Source organism: Panthera uncia, chromosome D1, assembly GCF_023721935.1.
Source record: "Panthera uncia isolate 11264 chromosome D1, Puncia_PCG_1.0, whole genome shotgun sequence".
NCBI lineage: Eukaryota > Metazoa > Chordata > Mammalia > Carnivora > Felidae > Panthera > Panthera uncia.
The window spans coordinates 15,466,121-15,491,817 of NC_064808.1; the positions used below are offsets into that span (position 1 = coordinate 15,466,121).

Consider the following 25,697-nt stretch of genomic DNA (forward strand, 5'->3'; position numbering starts at 1 on the left):
GATGTATAACATTTATATAGCGAGCAGTCCTTTGGTGTTGTTACAACCAGACTTAACTGATTCTGTTAATGACCTCAAAAAGGGATAACCTTCACATCATTTAGGCAACACTAGAGCTCATTGTGAGGCTTTGCCAAAAGAAAGAGTAATTTATAATGGTGGGGTTGGCAAGTTAACAAATAGAGGTTAGATAAAAGCTAAATGAGCTTTGCTTTATTTTTATTTGTTTTTTAATGTATTCTTTAAGGTTATTCTTGAGAGAGAACGAATGGGGGAGGGGTAGAGAGAGAGAGGGAGACACAGAATCTGAAGCAGGCTCTAGGCTCTGAGCTGTGAGCATAGAGCCCCACGTGGGGCTCAACCCCACAAACTGTGAGATCATGACCTGAGCCAAAAGTCGGACGCTTAGCCAACTGAGCCACCTAGGCACTCCAGTGAGCTTTGCTTTAGATTAAGAATTTCAAGTCTGGAAAGGCCTGTAGATAAGGTTCATTCTAGGGATATTGAGTGATTTTGTTGTTGGCCACAGTGGTGTCATGATACTGAGTGTTCTTTCTGAGAGACTAATGAAAAGATTCCCCATTACCCTCTTGCTTCCTTTTCCATACCCCAGAAATGGCAAATCCAAGGACCAGGGAATATGGGGAGGCAGCTGAGATGATGGCCAAACATGGAAGTGTATGTCTCTAATCATACTTAAAAGTAATAAGTCCTAAATAAAAGAAAGAAATTTTTGGCATCAATCAGATGACTCTGAAACACTAAGAGAACTTCTTGCTATAAAATAGTTTCTTTTAGGACAGCTATAGGAATCTCATTCCCAGAATTTTTAACCTGACAAAGTTTAATGGTAATTCTTAAAGACCATTATTTGTCTTCCTTTCATGTAATAAATCTTTTATTTACTCCCACTCAGATCTCTTTATCACAGAAAGTGTCATACTTTGTGGTGTTGCTATTTTTACATTTTCCCTCTTAACACAAAATAGGTTTTCTTGGAGGAGAAAATATTCTTCCTTGAAGAAAACTTGCAATTTATTAAACATTAAAAATATTTGCTTGGAACACTTCAGAGTTTGGTGATTATACAGCTCTTCAGTAAGAGGATGATTGCTACCTCATTGCTGGTTGTTTAATTAGTTTTTCCTCTTAGACTTCACCCTACACAGTATATATAGGTCAAAGTGTTTGTGAGATGATTCAGCATTCAGATCCTTAGCTTCCCTCTGGCTACCTACAAAGACGAGGCCAGGATGTACTTGTATTTAATAATTGTGCCAGGAATCCCTTTTTCTTTGCCATTGATGCATAGTTTTGTAGCTTAGAAGGAATTCCTATGCCATAGTGAAATTAAACAATTAGGTTACCTAGTGCTAAAATTGTGCCCTTACATAAAAAAGGGCAATCTTATTGTCTGCATCAACATTCTTTCTACTTCTGTCGCCAATAATATAATTTTCCCATTAGTTACTAGGGTGGGTTAACAACTGAGAAATGTGCATACTTACAGACACTTTTCAGAATCCATTCCAGAAGAAGAATCTTCATTCTGCTCTTGAAATGTTTTTTACACTCTTTTCTAGTCTGGTTGACTTGACAATTTAACCATCAATGGCTGACTTCTGGAAAATTTCTGTATATTTAGTAGGTAAAGGAACAACTCAAGAGTGCTGACTTTTGTCTCTTGAAAATTTAAGATTCTTGATTCATCCTTGCAAAATGCATGGCAACAGGGGCCCACATGGATAATGGAAGCTCCACACATTGAGACTTTTAAGAAATGATTCTTGTACTCTGATGATCTTGGCCAAGACATTTGTGTATCCCATGCCGACCTGCTGTATGATTTGGATTCAGTGATGCCAAATGCAGTATATTGTTCTGTAGCAAAGACTTTTGAGTTCCAAAGATTGTCATTTGGCCTTCTTGGGAATTCCATTTGATGATTGCCCAGAAGGATACCACCTCTGATGACTGGCATTTCAGAGACAGCCTTAGTTCCTATAGCAGGTGACTGCAGAATCTCCTTTGTTCTGAGTCAGTAGACACACTGAGGTTTTCCCAGAAACTTTGTTTAGGGGTAAGGAAATGTAGGGCAGCAAGATTTTGTAAATACTTTCCCTACCATTTGGATGTAACTGTTATTATTTCCATTCTCAGTCAGTTTTTCCAGATTTCCATTAAATATATATGTGTTATGTGTGTGTACACACATACATACTTTTTTTCCTTTTATGTTCAAACATTATAGAAGTTAAGATTCCCAGGAATCCTCATTAGAATTGCTGTGTTTCCTTTAGTTTTTTGTTCTAATTACAGAAACATATGTTTTTGTGTACATATTAGTATATGCATACCATTCTTCAGTTTTTCTCCCAGTTAAATTTTTGTTTTAGAGGGTTTTCTTGTGTGTGTATAGGGATGATTTATTCTTTTTAATAGTTACATAGTGTTTCTTTGTATGGATATAGTTTATTTCTTTAACCTCTTGGTGGGCATTTGAGACATTTCCTAGTTTTTCACTAATGCTAACAACATGTATATATCCTTGTGTTTTTCTATATGATAAGATTCCTAGTGGAATTGTTGAGTCAAAGTGTATTGTTCTTCTCTCACTTTCTTAGTATATAGCAGTCTTGTGAAAGATGGAGGAAAAACTTGAGAAAGGGAATGTGGTAAATTGTAGGAGACACTAGGCGTTTTCAGGGGTATGAAGACACTAAGACACAGACTAGAGGTCTAGACTAATTCATTGAGAATAGCCACAGTAAGGAAGGAGAAAAAGGAATAACTGTTGCCTCCTGTATTGCTTAGTGCCCATGTCACCTCGGATGCTCTATTGTAAGAAATAGAAAAATCTTTTCTTCCCTGTGAGATTTTGTTTTCCTGAGTATATTTTACTCTCTTTTTCAATCCTGAATATTTTCTCTGTGTTACGAATGTCTGTGAGTAACCCATTAGAGCTGAGAGGTTCAGAGAGCTCACTTTAGGGAGCTAGGGCAAATATGGAGCTATGTGGATCTGTTGGAGAAGAAAGAAGACCTGGTGAAGATAGTACCTTCTCTGGTCATGTCCATTTTGCCATCTCCTGGCCTCTATTCTCTTGTATAAAATGAAGGGAGAGCTGGCCTTTAGATGGTGGCTGTGGTCCCTTTTCGTTTCTTATATTTTGAGTCTGGATGGTTGAAGAAGGCTGTAAATCTGTATGAATGGCACCCTGAGAGGCTAAAATGGGTCCCTAAAGAAACTAAAAAAGGAAGGTCCAGTGTTATCCCCTTGGGAGGGGGCAGCTATTGAGCAGATGATGACTGATTACACAGCCTCTTTGCCTCCTCTCGGAACAGAAACACGGGTGGTAGTCTAATAAGCATATTGTGCAGTACAGACCTCCTGGTGAGTTAAATGCCCTTTATTTTTCACGTCTCCGGAGTTCGCCTCAGCAGGGAGAGCTGGATTTACTGTCTTTCACAGTATTCCCCACATTAGTGCTAGTTTGTGTTTGTCCATCTCTGTCTCTCTCAGATTATCTCCTGCCGCATACTACGCCCAGAGGATGATCCAGTATCTCTCACGGAGAGACAGTATTCGCCAGCGCTCCATGCGCTATCAGCAGAACCGGCTCCGTTCCTCCACCTCCTCCTCTTCCTCAGACAACCAGGGCCCATCAGTAGAGGGAACCGACTTGGAGTTTGAGGACTTTGAGTAAGTACCTACTCAGCTTGCTTTCTTCCCTGTCCTCCCAAGCTGTGTGTGCTTCTAAGTTGACCACTGTCCAAGCAGCAGTGGTTGGCCTTTCTTGCTTCAAACCCCAAAGTTCTTATGTATGAGTAGCAGGATGGGGTGAGGGGAAGGGGGTTAAAATGTGCAGGGTACTGCCACCTCTGGCAGTTGTGCTGCTGTTTCATGGAGCCCGTGGGAGAGATGGCCCGTTGGCCCCAGGCCAGGCTGGAGAAGATGGCTGCTGCTACATAGGCAGCACCGTTATTTCCCTTTTGCATGAACAGTGGCTATGGAAGTGCTTCTCATGGCCTGTTTTCACAATGTCAGAGAGAAAGGATGGTTGATATTTTTTATTAAGCAGAGTAGGTATAGAGATTAGAAATAACAGAAATATCTGGGGGTGCCTGGGTGGCTCAGTCAGTTAAGCGTCCGGCTTTGCTCAGGTCACGATCTCGCGGTCCGTGAGTTTGAGCCCAGCCTTGGGCTCTGTGCTGACAGCTCAGAGCCTGGAGCCTGCTTAGGATTCTGTGTCTCCCTCTCCCTGTGTCTCCAAATAATAAGTAAACATTAAAAATTGAAAAAAAGAAAAAAAAAGAAATATCTGGATTTCCCTAAAGACAGGTCCCTTCGTACCCTTGAATCACACTGATTCTTTGAGGTCCTACTCCATTGCTTAAACTATCTCCCTCCTGCAACCTCCCCCATTAGGATCCTTTGAAAGTTGCCTGTCAAACTAATGTGGTAGTTTGAGAGGTGATTCCTTGCTCTTCTGGTGTTTTTGAGTGGTCGATTGGATGATGGGGGTGAGGTAAAGGAGCAGGGTCAGCCCTGTGCACAGGATTAAACACCCCAGTGTCACTGCTGTGTTTGAACTCTCTGACCTCCTGCTCCTCACCTTTCTAACCATTCACTGTGTTTCTTTCCATTCTGAAAGAATATCCATTCCTGGTTTATATCAAATAGGACGCTTAGCTCTTGTTTTGATTCCTATATTTTGATACTCTCAAACATGCAAAACAAGAGAGAGAGAGAGAGGTGGTTAAGCATTAATTTTTTTCTCCTTTTTTTGCTGACAGCATTGGAATAGGACAGCCTGTCAGTCATTTTCCTTTTTTTCCTTCTCTATCTTGACATCACCTGGTCAGGTCTGGGATGTTAAGAGTTCTTGCCTCCTTCTCAACCTTCCTCTTCCGTGAGCTGAATGGATAGTTCCCCAGGAGCCACCTTGCAATAGAGCTTTAAGATGTGTTGGAGAAATCTTTTTGCTAAAGATGACTAAGGAGGTGGAAACAACCTTTATACCAATTTGCCTTTCTGATATGGTCCTTAAACACGCTAGCAATTGTGTACTTGGAAGCAAAAGGCCGACTGAATAGGCGGTTCTTTTGTCTGGGGAAGAAACAAACATGAAAGAAATGCAGGGATGCCCTGAAGCCGCGGTGGTGGCTCTTGGAGCAGGGGCCCTGATCCTCTCTCATCGGCTGCCCTCTGGCTCCCAGCACATGTCATTCTCCCTTCAGTCCACTCTAGGGGAAGGTGGGCGCATATACCAGCGGTGAGGGAGAGTCTCCACTCCCTTACCCAGACAGATACCAGTAGTGAAATATGTTCCCCTGCAGATATGATCATTTTTCCAGCTCTGGGGTCTATTCAGAGAAGCAGTTTCAGGTATGTGCCGACACTGCTGGGACTGAGTACTGCTGAAAAGCCTCAGTAATCCTGGGGAGCTCTGGGAGTCAGTGCAGGTTGCATAGCCTCCCTCCATGCACATTTGGAAGGCTGTGTAATCTCTTTGCAGTGGTGAAACGTGGGGCTTATGCCTTTGAGCTGTATCTTGCCTCGTGACTTGTCCTTCACAATGGAGTTCTGGATTAGTTTAAAATGTTCTGTTCTCATCTTACCTTCTCTTTCTTCTGCTACCACCTCCTCCCTCTCCCCTTCCTTCCCCCTCGATTTTCCTGTGTCAGACTCGCTCCTCCCTGTGCTCCCCACAGCCCACCTGTGCTCTCACCTTCCCCCTGGCTTCAGCGCGACCTGAATTTACATTGCCTTCTTCACCTTTCATGCACTGACTTACCATTATTTCTCCCTAGGGGTCTTCTGTTGCTCCCTGGTTGGTAACAATGGGCTGATTTCTCTAATGCTCCTCTGAAAGTCCCTTGCCGGGGTGTTTGCCTTTCTTTTTGAGCTGATGCAGACTGTAATCTTGTTTTTAATAGCAGCTGTGGATTAGTCACCTCAATATTAGTAGTCCAGGTCTCCTAGTGAAGGATGTTGCTGGCTGGTTGATGCTGAGTTCCCGTCTGTTCATTCTTTCTCTTTCCCTGCTCTCCTCCCCCTGTTGTAAACTGAGTGCTGCCTGCGGCTGCTTCTCTTCTCTTAACTTCTAGGTACTCTAGGAGGGAATGAGAGAGAACTGAGGGAATGTGTCAGCCCATTGTTAACCATTTTTTTAAAGTTTATTTATTTTGAAAGACAGAGAGGGTTCATGGGTGCATGAGAACAGGGGAGGGACAGAGAGAGGGAGGGAGAGAATTCCAAGCAGGCTCCGCGCTGTCAGCACTGAGCCCAACACAGGGCTTGATCTCACGAACCACGAGATCATGACCTGAGCTGAAATCAAGGGTTGGAAACTTAACCGACTAAGCCACCCAGGTGCCCCTGTATCCACCCATTTTAATTTCTCTGCCTCAGTCCTTTTCCTTAGCTTTGATAATAGAAGGAAAGTCAGAAGCTCATATGATCATAATGTATAGTTCTTTCAGGTACAGAGAAGCAGGTAAGTTAGACAGGACCTGGAATCTTCCTAACACTTAGGGGGCTGTTAAGAGAAACTGCTCTACTGGTTTCCTTGCCTGCACAACACGCCATGCTCCTGCCTTTGCCATCCCACTTCAACATCTTCAGTTCTCGCCCCATTTGCTAAGCCGGGAATCATTTTGGTGTTATCTACCTTGTCCCTTCCAGGTGTATAGAGTCCCCAGATCCCATCTTTTTTGATTCTTTTCCATCGTCTATCACCTATGATAATATTTTTCATATGTATTCTATAACATATAAAATATTTGTAATATATAAAAATATATTTATATATATAAATCTTGTTTAATTCTTTAAAAAAATTTTTTTTAATGTTTTTATTTTTGAGAGAGAAAGACACAGAGTGGGAGCAGGGGAGGGGCAGAGGGGGTGGGGAGGGAGACACAGAATCTGAAGCAGGCTTCAGGCTATGAGTTGTCAGCACAGAGCCCAACGTGGGGCTCAAACTCACGAGCCATGCGATCATGACCTGAGCCGAAGTCTGCCGCTTAACCAATTGAGCCACTCAGGCGCCCCTCATTTAATTCTTATAATAACCTAATGAGGTATTTACTCCACTGTAGTATTTTTTAAAATAAGGATACAGAGACAACCAAAATCAGACATGTCTGAGATTTGAGAACAGGAGTAAACATATTTAGTGTCTGGCTTTTATTGTCCTGCAGATTTAAAAACCTTTAAAAATGATGTAGAACCACATTTGAGCTCTTGCTCCCTGAGCTTGCTGTGGAAGAAGACTATCTAGATTTATCTCTAGGGAAGATAACTTTGAAGGTTGGTCGGCAGCAGGTTAAATTTTCTGTTCTTTTGTGGTCTGGATTAATGACCATCTATCCAGGCAGGCATCATCTCCTGCCATTCATCTCTGTCTGTGGCCAGAATTGAGACTGCAGGGTCCCTGTGTTTATCAAAATGCACAAACAGGGCATCCAGAAACCCGCTGTCAGAAGGTCTGTCCTGAAGCGTTCAGCATCTGTCTTTGCATGAAGATATTCACAAGCAGGGTAAAGGTGTGGCTGTCGCTGACATTGCTGTCTGCCTGCTTTTGAGCCCAGACCACCTGCTAGAATGTAGAAGGCAAATAAGCATAAGGAAAACTGCCATTTTAATTTTCACCATCCCTTTGGAAAGAGAGGGAAGCTTTTTTGAAGCCCTGTGGTTAAGTGCTGTATCCCAGAAGTCGCTAAGGCCTGCACAAGAGGTGGTATATGTCTATTGTTCCTGTTATCCTCACCCCCTTCCTCATGTTATCTGTTACTCTAAATGTACGTATAATCCCAGAATCATCCGTAGTTCATTTCTTGCCCTTCTTGCCTCTTTTTGTAACTGCTTTGCCTTCCAAGGCAAAGAATACCCAGAGCTGATGACAATTGGAGAAGCTTCAGACTGGATCAGTCGCAAATATCTCCACCACACATCCCAGCCACAGGGGAATTATATTCACTTCAGGTTGTTGCTAGCTCAGAAGAGAGCAAGTTCTTCATTCACCGTTGTGACATTAGGCTTACTTTGGAAAAACGTCTCAGTGAGAATTCTAGGCTTTCAGCCTTAAGATGAAATCACTTTAGATCTATTACATCTGTTTTCTTCATTTTTCTAATTTATCTGGTTGTGTTTGAGTTCCTTTTACCCAGAAATCCGTATTATGACCAAACAGGCAAAAATGTTTCATTGTATGACAGTAACTTCTGGGTGCCAGAGATGGGTTCTGGTTCCTTAGTTTGGAATGAAGTGTTCTAGCAGTACCCCATACACACGTGCAGAGAGCCTCATACAGAAAGGACTACTCCTTTAATGGTCCCCTTGCTAGACACCTTCTAGCAAGGAAGTTGTTAAAAGGTCTTTTTGGTGTATGATGTAGCTGAGAGTTCTGAAGGCTCTATAATCTGATTGGGTTGACATAAGAGGAGTTGCTTGCTTTTAGTTCAGAATTTAATATTCTTCACCTGCCCTTTTGCCGTAACTGAAATTTAGTTGAGTCATGGCAAAGAAAACACGTTAGAAACCAAATAATACTATTCTTATCGTCTGTCTATAGGCGAAATCCTGGCAGCTTTGTGAGGCTCATATACTTGCTTCAAGTTCTCGTGGCTAGAAATTCCAGTGGAGTGAAGCTACATGCCATTGGTAGTACTTGTTCTTGCTCTCTCTTCTGTGCCCAGAATTTCCGGGACTCTTGTGGGAGTCTGCCTGCTAATAACAGATACAGAACTGTAGCCAAGAAAAGGAAGAGTAAATCTTTGGAGAGTGTTCTCGTCTACTTCATTTTGAAGAAGAGTTGCTTTTGTTCTTTTCTTTAACTTACAAACCATAGACTCTTTGATGTTAGAAGTAGAAGAGAAATTCAAAGGAAACACACTTTAAAGCTATTCTCTTTATGGACTGCAACCTGTTAGAACAGTCAGGAATCAGGCAATGAGCTGTATTTGGTGAGTGGTGGTGTTATACAGAAGTCGTTCTTAAAGTGGGATGAGATAAGGAACTGTTCTCTTCCTTTTTACCAGAGAGTTTTCAATAATTTCACTTACTTGATTTTTGTAGTGGTTGATTGCTTCTTTTACAAGGTGGGTTTATTCATTTTTTTTTTATAAGTTTTTATTTATTTATTTTTGAGAGAGAAAGTGTGAATGGGGAAGGGGCAGAGAGAGACAGAGAGAGACAGAGAGAGAGAGAGAGAGAGAGAGATTGAATCCCAAGCAGGGCTCCACACTGTCAGCACAGAGCCCGATGCAAGGCTCAAACCCACAAACCGTGAGATCATGACCTGACCTGAAGTTGGACCTTCAACCGACTGAGCCACCCAGGCGCCCCTACAAGGTGGGTTTATAAAAGAGAAAGTTATACATATTACAACAGGCCCTTTACTTCTAGACATACTTGGGAGAAAGACAAATAAATGCACAGTCATAGAAACGTGAAATAGCATGGAATATTTCAGAAATTCCCTTGTTGATAAGTTTGACTAGATTTTAAAGTCCAAGATATGTGGCAGGAGATGAGCCCTGAGACTTAAGGTGGCACCAGATCTTTGGAGAGTCTCCTGTACCTTGCAAAGGAGGTAAACTTTATTTTGTAGGTGAAGGGAGTCATTGAAGAGTTTTAGGCTATGAAATAACGGGAGCAGATTTTTACATAATAACTTCCGAGACAGACTGTAATAAGGTAGCACTAAAATACAGAGCAGCGTTCTATGAAGGGAAGAGAGTATTTGGGGAGATGTGAGGAGGCTCCATGGGTTTCAACTGGGTGGGAAGACTGCATAGGACTTAGATGAAGTGATGTGGAGGATGAAGTTAGGGTACAGGAGATAGGTACAGTAGAATCTAAGAGATTCAAAGGAAGCAGCGTAAGCAAAAGCCCAGAGATAGATGATTTACAGGGGACCCTGAATAAATCTGTGGCTAGAGCTACAGAATGCTTGTAATGTGATAGAGAAGATCAGAAAGGCCTGAACTGAGGGCCTGGAATGTCTGGCTGAAAGTTTGGACTTTATTATTATTTTCTTTAATGTTTATTTATTTTAGGAAGGGAGAGAGAGCGAGTACAGGGGAGGGGCAGAGAGAGAGGGAGACAGTGGATCTGAAGCGGGCTCTGTGCTGACAGCAGAGGGCCTGATGCAGGACTCAAACTCACAAACCATGAGATCGTGACCTGAGCCGAAGTCAGACACTTAACCAACTGAGCCATCTGGGCGCCCCTGGATCGTATTTTTATCTGGGGGAAGTTATTATTGAAGATGTATTTGAGGCAGCTAATTCGGACAGCATTGGTTGGGGTGACCTAAAGTGGCAAGTGTATGGATGCAGGAAAACCACTTAGGAAGCAGTGGGCGAAATAGAGGAGAGAACATACGAGGACTGAATGTTAAGTATTGGGTGTAAGAGGCTTGGTGTTTTCTAAGAGTGGGGCCTGTTTGTGAATGTTCCTGGGAAATGAGCTGCGAAAGCTCAGCTGTCTCACTTCCTACTTCTCCAAATGAAATGTTGCCTGAGTCCTTTTTGACTCCTACTTGAACCAGTTTTGAACTAAATTGGTAAAACAGCAAGTGACTCCTAGAGCAGCTGCGGTGGGACCTGGGATCACTCATCAGTGCCTGCTGCCCCCTTAGCCTGACAACTCCTGTGTAGAGAGTGGCCCGGGTTCTAGTTTAGGCTGAGTCAAATTTGTTACTTGACAGATTTGATCTTGGGCAAGTCCCTTTCACACCCTATGCCTCAGTGTCTGATTTGTAAAATCAGAGTGGATAATTTCTGAAGTTTACCCCTAAAGTGCTCAGATCTTTGTTGGAGCTAACTACCTTAGATGAACCTGCTTTGTGTTCAGCAGAGGCAGAATAATGAAAAGTCTCAGAGAAGTGGGGAGACTTCCTGGGGATCAGGAATAGGATATCTGGTACCTGGAGAGCCCCAACACATTTCTAAAATATATGCCTATCTAAATTCTCGCTCTTTCCTTGAGGATTTTGAGCCTATTGCTTAGAAGTATAGGCTATTGCTCAGCAACTTTAGAATTAGCATTCTTTCTGGGCAAGTAAAATACATATGAATATTCATTTTGAGGAATGCTAGAAGAGAAGGAAAAGGGAATATGTGTGGATTGTACTTGGGTATAGAAGGGGAAAACACAGAAGGAAAGAATTAAACAGCCGGGGGGGGGGGGGAAAGGAGGGCATAACCACTTAGAGATATAGATTGGTTTTCTGTTTTTTGTTTTTTTTAATTTTTTTTTTTAACGTTTATTTATTTTTGAGACAGAGAGAGACAGAGCATGAACGGGGGAGGGTCAGAGAGAGGGAGACACAGAATCCAAAACAGGCTCCAGGCTCTGAGCTGTCAGCACAGAGCCCGACGCGGGGCTCGAACTCACGGACCGTGAGATCATGACCTGAGCCGAAGTCGGCCGCTTAACCAACTGAGCCACCCAGGCGCCCCTATAGATTTGTTTTTTAATGTAAAATGCACAGTAGGAATATGGAATATGTGCAGATGAAATGAAAGGTAGAATAAGGGAAGAGAGAAATTTGTAAATGGTAATTATCTATTACTGTTCCTTAGGGAAAAGTTAAAGCTCTGCAGTTCCAAGGGGGCCGTGCTCTTAGTTGTCCCCTGTGAATGATACCCCCAGAGCCTGAGCCTTCCTCCCAGATATCTAAACCCTTACACGTGTGCACAATCCTTGGCATAGAGGTGAGGGCCTCGGTTTCTTACCAAGAGCACCTGGGTAAGGCAAGGACTTGTGCCATCCAGGGACAGGAATACCAACTAGGCCTTCTGTTGTCTGGAAATTGAATAAAAACAGAAGAGCATAGGGAGACACTTATTTTTTTAATAGTCTAATTTTCAGCAAAGTCAACTGTGTATTGTCGAGAGGACAATGGCCTTTTGAGCTTTTTGCTGCAAGAGCCTCATTTATAAAGGCCCGAGTCAGAGCCATTTGTCATGAGGAGGAATGACAAGCTGACTGTCTGGTCAGGACTCAGCCGGCAGTCTGTAGGTGTATTTTTCATTCCTTTAAATTATAGCCTCTCTCTGAGGCAATTAATCCCAGGCATTTAGCAAGAGTCGCTGCTGTGTTTCTCTCCCTTGTTCCAGAGAAGCATTTTCTTATATTTGGCATTTGTCTTGGATGCCTTATTGTTTGAAGGGTGTTTTTTTTTTCCCTTATAAAATCTTTTACAAGAAAGTCTTATTCCCTCCACCCCTTGTCCTTCCCAAATACCCCTCTGAGAGTTAATCAGAGATGTACAGAGTTCAGCAGCTGGGAAAGCCATTAATAACTCTGCCAGCTTCTGTCCTGCTGGCTTAAAGGCACCTTCTGGCTGATGAAATTGATGAGGATTTCTCTTGGTGTTTCCCTGAAAAGCATTCTGGTGACAAATAGTCCTCCTGTGAGGGAGGAGCAGAATCAGCATATTTGCATACTCTTCCTCATGGCTTTTTTTTTTTTTTTTTAAGTCTCAGTATGGAAGGGCACGGGCTGTGTTATGTTAGGCCCCAGTACGTAGCACCATCCACCATTCCTAAGGTAAACCGTCTCCCTGGGTCTGCCTTTACCTACTGCTCATTTGACAGACCTCCTCCAGTCCACTCATGTCAGTCTCTGCCTCACTAGTTTTGCCTCCTTCAGCTCGTGCAGCCTTGCCTCATGTTGATCCTGTATCAGCACTGATGTGAGTGGCAGAGTCTGTGTGGTTTTCTCAGTACAGCATTATTTTAAGTACTTTTAACTCCTTTGCCCTTTTCCTGGAACTCTTACCACTCTCCCCCTTCCCTGCTGGCTTCCCATCCCCACTGGGGATAGGCTGTGCACTGAGTGCACTGACTGTGCACCTCAGTCTAACTCCTTATTTCTGAATCCTCCCTTCTTTCCAGACTACAGAATGCGGAGTCATTAGTTGCTCTCTTCGCCTCTATTTTACTGGAGCTGTGCATTTAGTTAGGGATTTCTGTGGCCAGTACTAATGTCCAGGGCCTTTTTCCCTCTTCTTGCCTCACTTGAACATTCTGGTCTTTGCCACCTTACCCATTCCTGTTTTCAGGGTTTTTCTTAGAACGGTATTTAAGCTGTTTTTCTCCTAGTGAAGGCTGTTTTCTCCTAGATGTCCTGTGCTGTTTTCTCCCATAGGTAGCACCTCATCTGTGTGTTCACCACGTTTCAGTTTTCTAGTCGTCGTGAGTCCCATGATGTTACTCCTCCCCTTTGCTAGAATTCTCAGTGCTTTTAATTTGAAGTCTTGTCTACATTTTATTGAGATGCCATTTAGCTCCTGCTTCTCTATCATTAGTCAAGATGTTAAGCTGAGGACCAGCAGATGCATCTCTGCTCAACATATTGATTCTTTTATGGTGCCAAATGTGACCATCAGTCTGAGACTTTGTTTGTATCTGAGCCAGCTGATCTCATTCGTATTTTCCTGTATATCCTCCAGTGATCTCTAAATACTATAAAGCCATTATCTCTGGCCATGTTTTGTGTCTCACTCCCCCCTGCTTTTTCAAATGGAAGGAGAAACTGAATCAGAAAGTTGGTTGTTTGTAGGTGTTGGAAAAGAGGCTTGTGAATTATGTCGAAAGAGCCCGGAAATTTCCCCAGCCCTGGTGTGTTTGTTCATTTTTCTAAACTGTCTTCTGGTGTCCTTTCACCAAGCTCTGTGCCGTCTTTGAGCACTGGCAACTGCTGAGCAGTAGAACGATCTAGCACACTGGCTTCTCCTTCCCTCTCTTCACCAGATAGAGTATTGTTTGTTGTCCAGAGGGAGAGGCATCTTGAGACCTTACAGAAGCCAGTTGTCAGCTCCACAGTGTGATTCTGGGAAGGCCAGCTCTCTCTCCTAGCTACAGAACAAGTACTCACAGTTACCCCATGATGTTTCTTTCTACAGCTTAGTTTTTAACCTTTTTGAGGCTTGGGACCCTTCTTTTCCTTAGGGCCCTTTTTAACTTCAAAATGTTTGCTAACTTTTCTCATGATAATTAGCTGGACTTTTAGTGTCCTTTGAGAAGTAAAATACGCTGTTATGAAAAGCTATCATGAATTCATTTGTATTTTTAAGTGAATTGGTACTTTGATCAAAACTTGAAGCTGGATTTATTTGAAAATTAATAATATGCTAAATTTGAGAACTAACTTATTTGTTTGATATTCATTTATTCCTTGTGTACATGTGGCTGCCAAAATCTTATAACAATTTGTGGGCTTCCCAGAGCCATGATCTACTGTTCAGGAACTCCTGATTTCATTGTTGTTTTTAATAACCTTTTTACTTTCCATATGGTCTTTTCTCTCTCTCTCTCCCCTTGCCTCTCCCTTCATCTATAGAGTTTCAAGTCAAAGGGATATGACGTGTTAAGGAAAATAACAGTATGCCTTCTCTTTGGGGAAAATAAAGACCGAGTACTGACTTTTAATGGATCAGGTTCCAATATCCCTGATATTGATTTCTCTGTTAATGTTCAGCATCCAAACCCACCAAAATATAAAAACCTTCCTAGGCTTTCATTTCTGGCTTGTAAAGCTCCCAGTGGCCCATTTGAAAGCCAGAGTATTGTCTTAACTTTGGTTCCGAGGCCAGTTTGAAGGTGATCTCATTAAGTTGAAGATAATCCAAACGGAGAACTCAGAAAAAATACCAGATCAAGCTTTCAGAGGTTCATTTATTTTGTGGAGTTGGTTAAGCAGCTAATTAACTGCTCTGTCCAGCCAGTGCCCTTTGGCTTATTGTTCCTTTGATGCATTGGAAACTAAGCCACGTGAAGTCCCTGTCTTCCCTTTTCTTGTAGGAGGCAGCAAAGTATAGGGGAAAGAGCAAGGGCTTCAGAATCAGATAGATACTCCTTGAATTCTGCCTCAGCCACTTACTCGTTGTGTGACCTTGGGCATTTGCCTCTCTGCTCCTTCATTTCCGTATCTATAAAACAAAGCTACTAATAATACCTCATGGGGTAGTTAGAAGGATTAAATAGAATAACGTATTAATAACCTTTATATTAGAACTTAATAGATATTTAATAAATGGTCGTTATTACTATTGTTTTAACAGACCATAAAGAAAAACACCTAGACTTTTTTTCTTTTTACTCAAATGCTTGGGATTACATTGTCTAATACTCTTCATCATTGCCAATTTCACAGTCCCTAATAGAAGGGACTGCTTAGTCTTTTTGTTGTGTTGTTTTTCTTTCACTTTTCATGAGTGATTTTTCCACACCAAAGGCCTAAACAGATTCATTTAGAGATAACCATTTGCTGAATGAAATCAATGGGAGGATTCCTTCAGGATCCCCCAAAGCCAAAATTTCTCTGTCTTTCAATCTAGAAAAAGTTTATACATTTCCATTCCAGGTCCCTTTAGAGGACTTTTGGTTTCAGTTTCAGATCAGAGATCACATTAACTCGTGAAAAATCTTCTTCCTTCTTACTGAGCTGTTAGAAAATGTTTATAAATCTTCTGGTTGGGGTACTCCAGAAATGTATATATTAAAAAGAATTTTGTAATGTTTATTTATTTGAAAGAGAGAGAGATTAGTGAGTGTATGTGCAAATGGGGGAGGGGCAGAGAGAGAGAGGGAGACACAGAATCCGAAGCAGTCTCCAGGCTCTGAGCTGTTGGCACAGAGCTTGATGTGGGGCTTGAGCCCACAAGCCACGAGATCATGACCTGAGCTGCAGTCAGATGCTCAGATGACTGAGCCATCTAGGCTCCCTCAGAATTGTAGTATATTAATGTGCCATCCAAATTAGTAAGCAACCAGATGACTCATTTCTCTGGGATCTTCACCTAAGTGTAGGAACTTAGTTTAGGGGATGTTTGTCTTTTGGGCTATTATCTGGTTCTGCTTTAATGACTCTCTTATATGTAGTCTTTTTGTTTTCTCCAGGGACAATGGTGACAGATCCAGGCACCGAGCTCCACGCAATGCCCGGATGTCTGCACCTTCACTTGGACGTTTTGTCCCAAGGTAAGAACTTGGTAGTTAGCCTTTATGAGGGAGCCTTTATGAGAGCCTCGTTTCATTTTTAAACCTACTTTCTGAGCTTTGGATTCCATATCTGAAATTATTTCCTAGTGAGCCTATAATCCAGCCCTGCCACCTAATGACTTGACAGGAGATGATTGGCCGCAATGAAAAGAGATGGACAAGTGGCATTGGGAGCATCCTATTCAAGATTAGAAGCCCCGCAAAACTGCAGAAGAAAGATCAGGAAGGAGATACAAATCTGCAGAAGGATAAATCCCAGCAATTTTTACCCCGTGTTGGGCTTCTGTGGATTCCTAGGTTTAGTGGATCCCTTAGCTTTGATTTTTGGGGGTAGGTGGATAGTATATCTCCTTTGTGTTGTAGTAGTCTTTTATAGGCTTTTCACACGTGGTTCCTTCTTATAGGCGTTTCTTGCTGCCTGAGTACTTGCCTTACGCAGGGATTTTTCACGAACGTGGACAGCCTGGCTTGGCTACTCACTCTTCTGTTAACAGAGTCCTGGCAGGTAAGGAGGTGTTTCTTTGAATTTTGAAAAGCTGAAAGGGCGAGGAGCCAGATAAAGCTGTCCCTTCCTTTACTTATGTGGATGTGATGGCCTCTTGGCATCTGGCTGAAACTGTTTTGAGGTCTTATACTCAGTTCCTCACTTCAATGCAGGAAACTAGGATGGAACAAAGCTGTTTATCTTGCCCATTCCCACTTTCCTCATTTTTTTTTTTTTTTCAAAAAATTGTTTAAACTACTTATTTCTTAATCCAGCAATTAGATTCTGGCTATGCTTTTAATTGAATGATAAAGGTGTCTTGTTCATGTTTTGGTTGGTGAGATACTCATGAACCAGATCCTGTGATTTAATTAGGAGCTTAATGCACACCTCTTCAACCCTTCACTCATCTGCCAGTAGATGGAGTTTCCAGGCACTGTGGAATCTTCCAGAGAAGGACGAGAAGAGACCCATAGAGCTGGCTCAGAGATCTCAGAAACAGAAAATGGGCTGGACAAGCCCAGCTGAGGCAGTTTTATGGTGACTGAATAGCTTAGTGACCCATGTTTATGGGCTAAGATATATGATGTGACCAGGCTGTCATACATGGTATATGCTCCTGCTTCTGGGCAGTGTCTAGAGAAGGAAACAAAGCAGAATTCTGGTTTTTCCTGACAAAGGTTATTTCCCCATCATGCACTTTCCTCCTTTTCCCCCTCACCTTCACTGCCAACCTCTGTATTTATGTATGTAAAGGCATAAAAGGTATAAAAATGAATCCACATTTATGTGTGTCTTTAATAAGCATCTATTAAAAATTTCATAAAGACATTATGTTTTGGAAAACCTGGTCCATCGTGGTGGTTAAAGGTAGGAAGGGATCTCCGTGAGGCAGTGGCACTGTCAGCCCAAGAGAATGTGATTTCTAACCAAGCTACTGTGACATCCGGAAGGCCATGGGATCTGGCCTCCCCTAGGCAGGACTATCCTTGACCCCAGTGTCAAGGCCTAGAAATCCCAGAAACCTCAGTGGTTTCTCTGCTAGACACCAGGACTTTGTAGGCCCACCTTGCCAGGGGAGCAGACTATAGCATGGTCTCCTGACAACCTCGTCCTAGGACCTCTGGCCCTATTTGGTAAAAGACCCCATGCCTCTATGCCTCTCCATGCTTGGTGTTTCTGTGTGGCTTGGCTAATGGCACATAGAAGCTCCTCCCTGGCAGATAATCACTTGCTGCCAGGCAATACTACAGAGCTCTTCTCCACCCTTTGTTCCAGACATCTGCCTCCACCACCCCACACAGCACCTCCTGCTCCTCTACTGCTGGAAAATCTATTTCCTTGGCATTTAGCTTTTCGTGGGAACAGCTGTATGTTTTTTCTTCTTTTGATTTAAGAACTCTACCTACATTTCCTGTTACCCTACTTTATGCCTAGAGGTCTGATCCCCATACGGCCCACTTTCACTTATGAATACTTTTGACTGTTGGGGTTGTGTTCTAGCAGGCAGTTGTTTAGAGATATGAAATCTACTGAGAAAAGTTCTCTAACAAAGGATGCCAAGTATCTCAAGGGGAAGGAAATCTAGATTCTTAAGAATCTCACTTGAGTTAGGTTAGCAGATGATTTCCTTTCACAATTAACTAGTTTCTTCTGTTTTCTCAAGATACATGTTACAGAGAACCTATTGGTCTTTTCTTAAAAGCCTCATCATTTGTAGATACAGGTTTCCTCTGCTATTCAGAAGTAGAGTGTTCCTGGGGAACCCGGGTGGCTCAGTTGGTTACACGTCCGACTCTTGATTTCGGCTCAGGTCATGCATGATCTCTGGGTCTGTGAGATCGAGCCCCACATTGGGCTCAGTGTGGAATGCGGAACCTGCTTGGGATTCTCTCTCTCTCTCTCTCTCTCTCTCTCTCTCTTTCTCTCTCCCTCTCCCTCACTTCCTCCCTCTCTCTCTCTCTCTCTGCCCCTCCCTTGTTTGTGCTCACTCATGCACTCTCTCTGTCGAAATAAATAAACTTAAAAAAAAAAAACAAAAAAACCCCGGAGTGTTCCTATAAAGCCTTTCACAAGCCAAAATGACACAAAGCAAAGGAGCAATTACCATTAATTTATATGGCAAAATTTTTTAGTGTACCCAGACCCCAAAAATAACCTCTCTCAGGCTTTTCTCATACTTTAAGACACATCTTGCTAATGGATGCAAAAAATAGAGATAAAGCACAAATGTGCTCACAGACACAGTTCAAAGCTATGGCAGCTTGATGCCCAGGGTGCATGCTGCCTCTGCAATAGCTCTCTATAAAACAAACGCTGAACGCTATTTTCACTTTTGCCTTTTTTCATTAAAGTGAAAATCAGAATCCTCTTTGGATTTTCTTCAGTTAGTGAAAACAAATACGATTGTAGGCCTTTTGTAAAAGTGAAGCGGTGTAACACAGACTTTCAGGAAATGGGCGTACCTGTAGTTTGGGTGTCCCTCTAGATTCTGTTGACAGCTGTATTACTTTTATTCTTCTCTTGAGGACATTTTAATAATAATAATAATAACAACAACCCCCAAAAGTCTCTCATTTATTGAGCACTTGCTGTATAGTAGGGAGTATTTTAAGTGCTTTACCAGTAAATCAGTAATCCTGAGATAGGTGCTATTACCTAATTAACAGTGGACAAAACTAAAGCCCAGAAGGCTAACTTGTCCAGAGTAATACAGCTAGAAGTTGGGGAGCCAGGACAAAACCAGGCAGCAGGACTCCAGAGTCTCCTAGTCTGCTTCCCTACAGTTATTTTAAAGGACAGAGCGTCAAAATAGCGTTCTTCTTCAAGGACCTTAATCTAGAAGAAGTTATTCAGGGTTTTTCTTACTTGCTTTAATTCCTCTGTTTTAAGTGATTTCTAGACGTAGCCTTTTATGAACCAGCAGTGCTTGCTGAAGAAAATCATTATGTACTAGCCTTTTCTCTAAGCCTTCTTGCCCTCCTGGACACAGATGTTTTGCTTTTTATTACACTTACTGTGATCTTGTAATAGAGCTCCTAAAGTAATGACTTTTTTGGGCTTTTAGCAGTAAGCGCTCCTAGTTTTCCTGGAGAGGCACCTTTCACTTGTGTGATTGGATTGCAGTTGTGATGGTCTCAACACAATTATATTCAACAGGTATTTGTTTTGTAGCTATGTACCAGGCACTGTTCTAGGCTACCAGAGTGAATAATAGGCATGGCTCCTGTGCTCCTGTAGCTCAAAGGCTAGATGGTTGACCATCCCTGAATCTTGCTGTTTGGTTCTTAGCTCCAAACATAAAGCCAGACCCTTTGAAAGGTGAATGCCTTTTTGCAGAGGTGAAGCATATACACACCTTTAGTTTTAGGAGGTGTGACCAGTACTGTTGTGACAAATGAGTCTCCAGTGGATGGTAGCCAAAGCCATTCAGAGTCATCAACAAAAACGGATTTGCAGAAAATTAAGATCCATTCTGCCTACTTCCTCCCACATGAGCCTGAGAGTGATAATAGAAAACAGAAGCTACTACAGAGAAGTGTTTTGATTGTTAATTTTCATCTCTTCCTCTTTATCTTGGTGCCTCCCCCCAATTCTGTAGGTTGCCAGTGGCCTCCAGTCACCCATTTATCCACGTCTTGCCTCTTCTTTAGCAGCACAAGTTCTGAACCTGTACTTAAAGAGATATAAGTGAATTTAAAGCTACTGCAGCTCTACCAGGTATATTTTTTGGGAAACACACAGAAGTCTGGGGAGCTCCCCCTGCTGACTTTTTAGTAATAACAGCCACTGATAACAAAGAAGGACATGAAGTTAATGACCGCTTACTATGGGCCACGTGCTGTTCTAAGTGCTTTCCCATGCATGACCTCCTATAAAACATTGTGGCAACCCTGTGAAGTAGATGGTGCAGTTCCATTCTGCAGGGAAGAAAACTGACATTCAGGGAAGTTAGGTCACTTGCCCAATATAACACAGTGAGAGGCAGACCTAGAACTTTAAACCAGGTCTGTTTGCCTGACTCATAATCTTCTGTGCTATGTTTTGTCTGAGTTCAAGTAGGGAGTAACTGCCAAAAGGTTCATAAGCTTACGGTATTTTTCTGCATGTTTGAGGTCTCATAAAAGTGAAATGAGGAGTTCTGGCTTTTGACATCTTCCTGGTAATTACTGGAAGAAAAAAAACTTCTGAGGGATAGGGACCTGGATAATGCAGGGTATTAGTTATATGTCCTGCCTAATCTTTTTGACTTTCATCCTAATGATCATCTGTTCCCAGCACATGTGGGCCTGATGTACTTAATTTAGTGTTTTGATTAAAATCAGTGGGAAGTGTCAGGATTTTCTTGCTCCTTGCCACAGGTCACTGAGACCTGGTCAAGTGCCCTGGGCTAGAGATGGCTTTGTGCCCAGTCATCCAAATTTTTCTCTTATGATTTCTTCTTTGACCCACTAGACTTTTAGGAGTGTGTGCTTTGGGGCGCCTGGGTGGCTCAGTCGGTTAAGCATCTGACTTCAGCTCAGGTCATGATCTTGCGGTTTGTGGGTTTGAGCCCCACATCGGGCTCTGTGCTGACAGCTTAGAGCCTGGAGCCTGCTTCGGATTATGTCTCCCTTTCTGTCTGCCCCTCCCTGGCTCATATTCTCTTTCTCTCTCTCTCAAAAGTAAATAAACATTAAAAAAAAAAAAAAAAAGGAGTGTGCTTTAATTTTCACATATTTGTGAATTTACCAAATTTCATTCTGTTGATTTCTTACTTAATGTCACTGGGGTATATGATTTCAATTATCTTAAATTTATTGAAACTTGTTTTATGGCTTAGCACATGGTCTGTCCTGGAGAATGTTACCTGTGTGCTTGACAGGGATGTGTGTTCTGTTTTCATTGCATGGAGTGTGCTGTCGATGCCAAGGAGATCTACTTGGTTGATGGTGGCGTTCAAGTTTTGTATATCATTGCTGATTTTCAGTCTAGTTGGCCTGTCCTTTGTTAAGGAAATTTCCAGTTATTACTGAATTGTGTATTTCTCCCTTCAGTTTTGTCACATTTTACTTCATATATTTTGAGACCCTGTTGTTAGGTACGTATATTTTTATAGTTGTTATGCCTTCCTGATTAATTCTTTTATCATATAAAATATTCCTCTGTCTTTAGTAATACTGTCTTGAAATCTAACTTTTCTTATGTTGGTATAGCTCTCCAGCTATTTTATGGCTGTTGATTATGTGATATATATATTTTTCCATCCTTTTAACTTTCAATATATATTTCTGAATCTAAAAATCTAAAGTATGTCTCTTATAGAAAACATATACAGTTGACCTTTGGACAATACAGGGGTTAGGGGCATGACCCCATGTAGTCGAAAATCTATGTATAACTTTTGAAACCCCAAAACTTAACTACTAATAGCCTACTGTTGACTGGAAGCCTTACCAATAACATAAACAGTTGATTAATACGTTATTTTCTGTACTGTATACATTATATACTGTATTCTAATCATAAAGTGAGTCAGAGAAAAGAAAATGTTAAGAAAATCATAAGGAAGAAAAAAATACATTTATTTTTTATTATTCTTTTATGTTTTTTGTTTGTTTTTCAATGTTTATGTTTTTGAGAAAGAGAGAGACAGAGACAGAGCAGGGGAGGGGCAGAGAGAGAGGGAGACACAGAATCTGAAGCAGGCTCCAGACTCTGAGCTGTCAGGACAGAGCCTGATGTGGGGCTTGAACTCGCGAACCACGAGATCATGACCTGAGCTGAAGTTGGCTGCTTAACTGATTGAGCCATCCAGGTGCCCCAGAAAAAAATACATTTATAGTACTGTATTGTATTTATCAAAAAAAATCCACATCTAAGTGGACCCATGCAGTTCAAACTTGTGTTATTGATTTTTGTTTTTTATCCAGCCTGACAATCTCTACCTTTGATTGGATTATTTATTTCATTCACATTTAATGTAGTTGGTATAGTTGGATTTTTGTGTACCATTTAGCTATTTTCTGTATTTCTCTTGTCTTTTTTGTTCCTGTTTCTCCTTTGCTTACTTTTTTAATATTAAGTGGATATCTTCTAATGTACCATGTTAATCTCTTTACTGATTTTTAAACTGTCTTTTGTCAGAATCTATTTCAGACTTAATACAGACTTAATTCTGGTAAGATACAGAAACTTTGCTACACTATAGTTGTATTCCCTTCTCTTTCCTTTGTGCTACTGTTGTTATGTATATTGCATCTATATATATTACAAACCCAGCAATGCAGTGTTAGAATAATTGCTTTATATAATCTCATGTCCCAGGCATCCTTCTGTTTATTGCCTGTTGTGGATAAGACAGAGCTACCTCTTTTGTAAGACTTTTATTTTCCTTGTTAACTTTATTTTTGTTTGTCTTTTGCCTCTCTCCTCTCTATTAAAAACACTTGTCCTCTCTCTTAGATGTTCCCTATTTCCCTGGTACCTCAAGGAATTACTTGTAGGAGGCCTGTCTGCTCTAGTTTGGCCATTTGGTGAGCATCTGGGGCCTTGGGCTTGCTGACTTTTAGGAATTAGCTTGATTTCTCAACCCAATATCATAGTGCTTTAATGCAACACATTGTCTAATTACTATATACTAGATCTTTGCGTAAATTGACAAATCTGGGAAAGATGAACAGTAGCGAGTGCATTTGAGGGTCATCATGGCATACTTAAATGAATATGAAGAGAAATGAATAATAGTTCTGGTGTTAGACCCTTTATCTCCATGTCCTATACCTCTCTGGTACCTAGTAGCCAGGCAAATAAAGTGAGTGACACATTGCAACTCAGCATCAATTAAGATGGCTGTTTATAAACCCCAGATAAATGGACAATTAGTGGTGGTGGTCGTAGCTAGTGCTCCTTTAATAATTAACCCAATTACCTTTCCTTCTGCTCCAGTGATGAAAGTGAAGGCCATAAGGGGCTGGCTTGGTTGCCTGGGAAACAGAGAAGTAAATGCAGCAGCCCTTCCAGAGAACCCAGCCTTCCCAGATGCCTTACAGGACCCAGGACTTTGACTTACTTGGTGTCCACCGGTCCTTGGAGTGTCTGGGTCCATTCTACCCCAACGCTTCACTGCATCTCCTTAACACCACTAGTGAAAAGTGTGCTTACTGAGACCCTGGGTCTTAGTTTCTAAGCTGAATTGCCTGTGCTGCTTCAGGTTTTTCTAGAGGAAAATATTGGGCTTTGTCAATGAACTTTTCTGTCCCTTTTATATTACGTGACTAAGTTTTTCTGTGCCTCTGTCTTTCCCCCAGGAAATTTCCTCTGGATCTTTCCCCACTGATGCTTCACACTAAACTATGCCCTTCCTGTACTGTCCTTTTGAAGTGTGTGTAGCACTTTCCAAATGCTTAGCGTTTTTCAAGGCACTTTGGGTCTTATGAAAGAATTCAATAGTTCTGCCTTTAGGGAGTTTACAGTCTAGCCAGGGAGTGGCCTGATTTTCTATTTGTTTTGGCCCTGCTACTAAAAAAAAAAAAAAAAAACAAATTTAATAAATCCCCTAGGACTTTAACTGCCAATCCTGATTAGTTAAGGAGGATACGGCTCAAACCTGGCTCGGACCAAGGATTTATGTCTTTTGCTACAGTTTGAAGAACTTCTCAACATGTCCCCATTTTTTTTAAATAGGTCTATGAGGATCAATAAGTGAAGTTTGGGAAGGACAGCTGCCGGTTACAGTATATACTGCTTGGGAGGCAGTATAGCAAAATGTTTAAGGGTTTGGATTCCAGAGCCAGACTGTCTAGGTTCAGATATTCATTCTGCTACTTCCTAACAGTATTAATTCAGTTAATTTATTTTACCTTTTGGGGCCCCGGTTTCTTGATCTGTAAAGTGGGCATAAGAATAGTACTTAGCTTATAGGATTGTTTTAAGGATTAAATGAGTTAAATGAGTGAAATTAAGGAGACACTTAGAATAGTATTTTTTTGGCACACAATAAATATTCAGTAGATGTTAGCTATTATCATTACTATTATTTTTATTATAAATTTTGGAGACCAGTATGAATTGGAGCGGTGCCAGTCTCCTCACTGATTAAAACCTTGCTGATCTGCCACTGTTCTGTCTTCTCCCAAATGGTGCTCTTCCTGGGTCCCAAGCAGAGCTTTTCCTCCTTTTGCTGTGGTCAGTGAGTTGAAAATACTGTGGGCCTTTTGCTCTATGGCACCAACAGATGGTAACCTGAGAGTCCTTGTGTTGATAATTTGACAGTCTAGTGTGTCACCTGTTGCCATTAGTCATGTCACCCAAGTGGGGAAGAATAGAGGAGTTTGCATATGACAAACTGTTTTCTGTCCCTAACTTGTATTAATAAAATAAGCATCTACTCAGCAGACCAAGTGTTTGCCTCTGTGTAACCATGGCAACATGAGATACTCAAAGTGTACTTCCTGGATCCCGTAGCATCATTAGCTGGGAACGTGTTATAAATGCATATCCTTGGGCCCTACTCCAGACCCACTGAATCAGAAATTCTGATTGTAGAACCCAGGAGTTTGTGTTTTAAAGAGTCTTTTTGGTGATCTTGGTGTATTTTAAAACTTGAGAACTCACTGAGCTAGGAACAGATGCAGAGACAGAGGCATTGGGAAGACATGAGGTGGTGGTAATACCAGGAACCCAACATACATTAGTGCTGGTGAGCCCCTGTTGTATAACTCTTCTTCATGTGGAGCTTTTAATAATGGGGAAGAATGAATGAATACACAATTACCTAAAGGGTGCTCAGCTGGTATATCAGCCATTTTGATTCAGTAAGCATTTATTAAGCTTCTGTTGTTTATACAGCACAGTATTAGGTATCCAGGTATCCAGGTGAACACGACATGATCTCTGCCCTCTAAAAACATCTACTAAGTTGGTATTATGCTATAAATGCTAAACTAGATGTATAAACAGAAGGCTGGCTGTGAGAGTTCAGCACCTTACAGTATTTCTGCAGCAGAAAGTAGAAGGACTTGACCTATAACCTCTCCCCCAACTTCTTAACTAATTTCCCACCTGTTCCTCTTTCTCCTCCCCAAAAGAGAAGTATTAGCATCCGCATATCTGGATTGAGACCCCACTGTTTACTTGTACTTTTAAGTTCTCTGTATTCTGAGGCTTCCCCAGACCTAGAGTGATCTCAGAGTTTATTAAGACCCGTGGTTGTG

At 41.7% G+C, this 25,697-nt stretch overlaps 1 protein-coding gene across 5 annotated transcripts in view; it reads left to right on the top strand.

Annotated features, from left to right (window-relative positions):
• Positions 1 to 25,697, top strand: part of AMBRA1 (autophagy and beclin 1 regulator 1) — a 179,340-nt gene that overhangs the window by 69,059 nt on the left and 84,584 nt on the right. For all 5 annotated transcript variants that reach the window (XM_049617294.1, XM_049617312.1, XM_049617321.1 and 2 more), the window contains 3 exons: positions 3,523 to 3,702; positions 15,918 to 15,998; positions 16,424 to 16,524. In XM_049617294.1, coding sequence (XP_049473251.1) covers positions 3,523 to 3,702; positions 15,918 to 15,998; positions 16,424 to 16,524 — 362 coding nt within the window. The remainder of the gene's footprint in view (positions 1 to 3,522; positions 3,703 to 15,917; positions 15,999 to 16,423; positions 16,525 to 25,697) is intronic.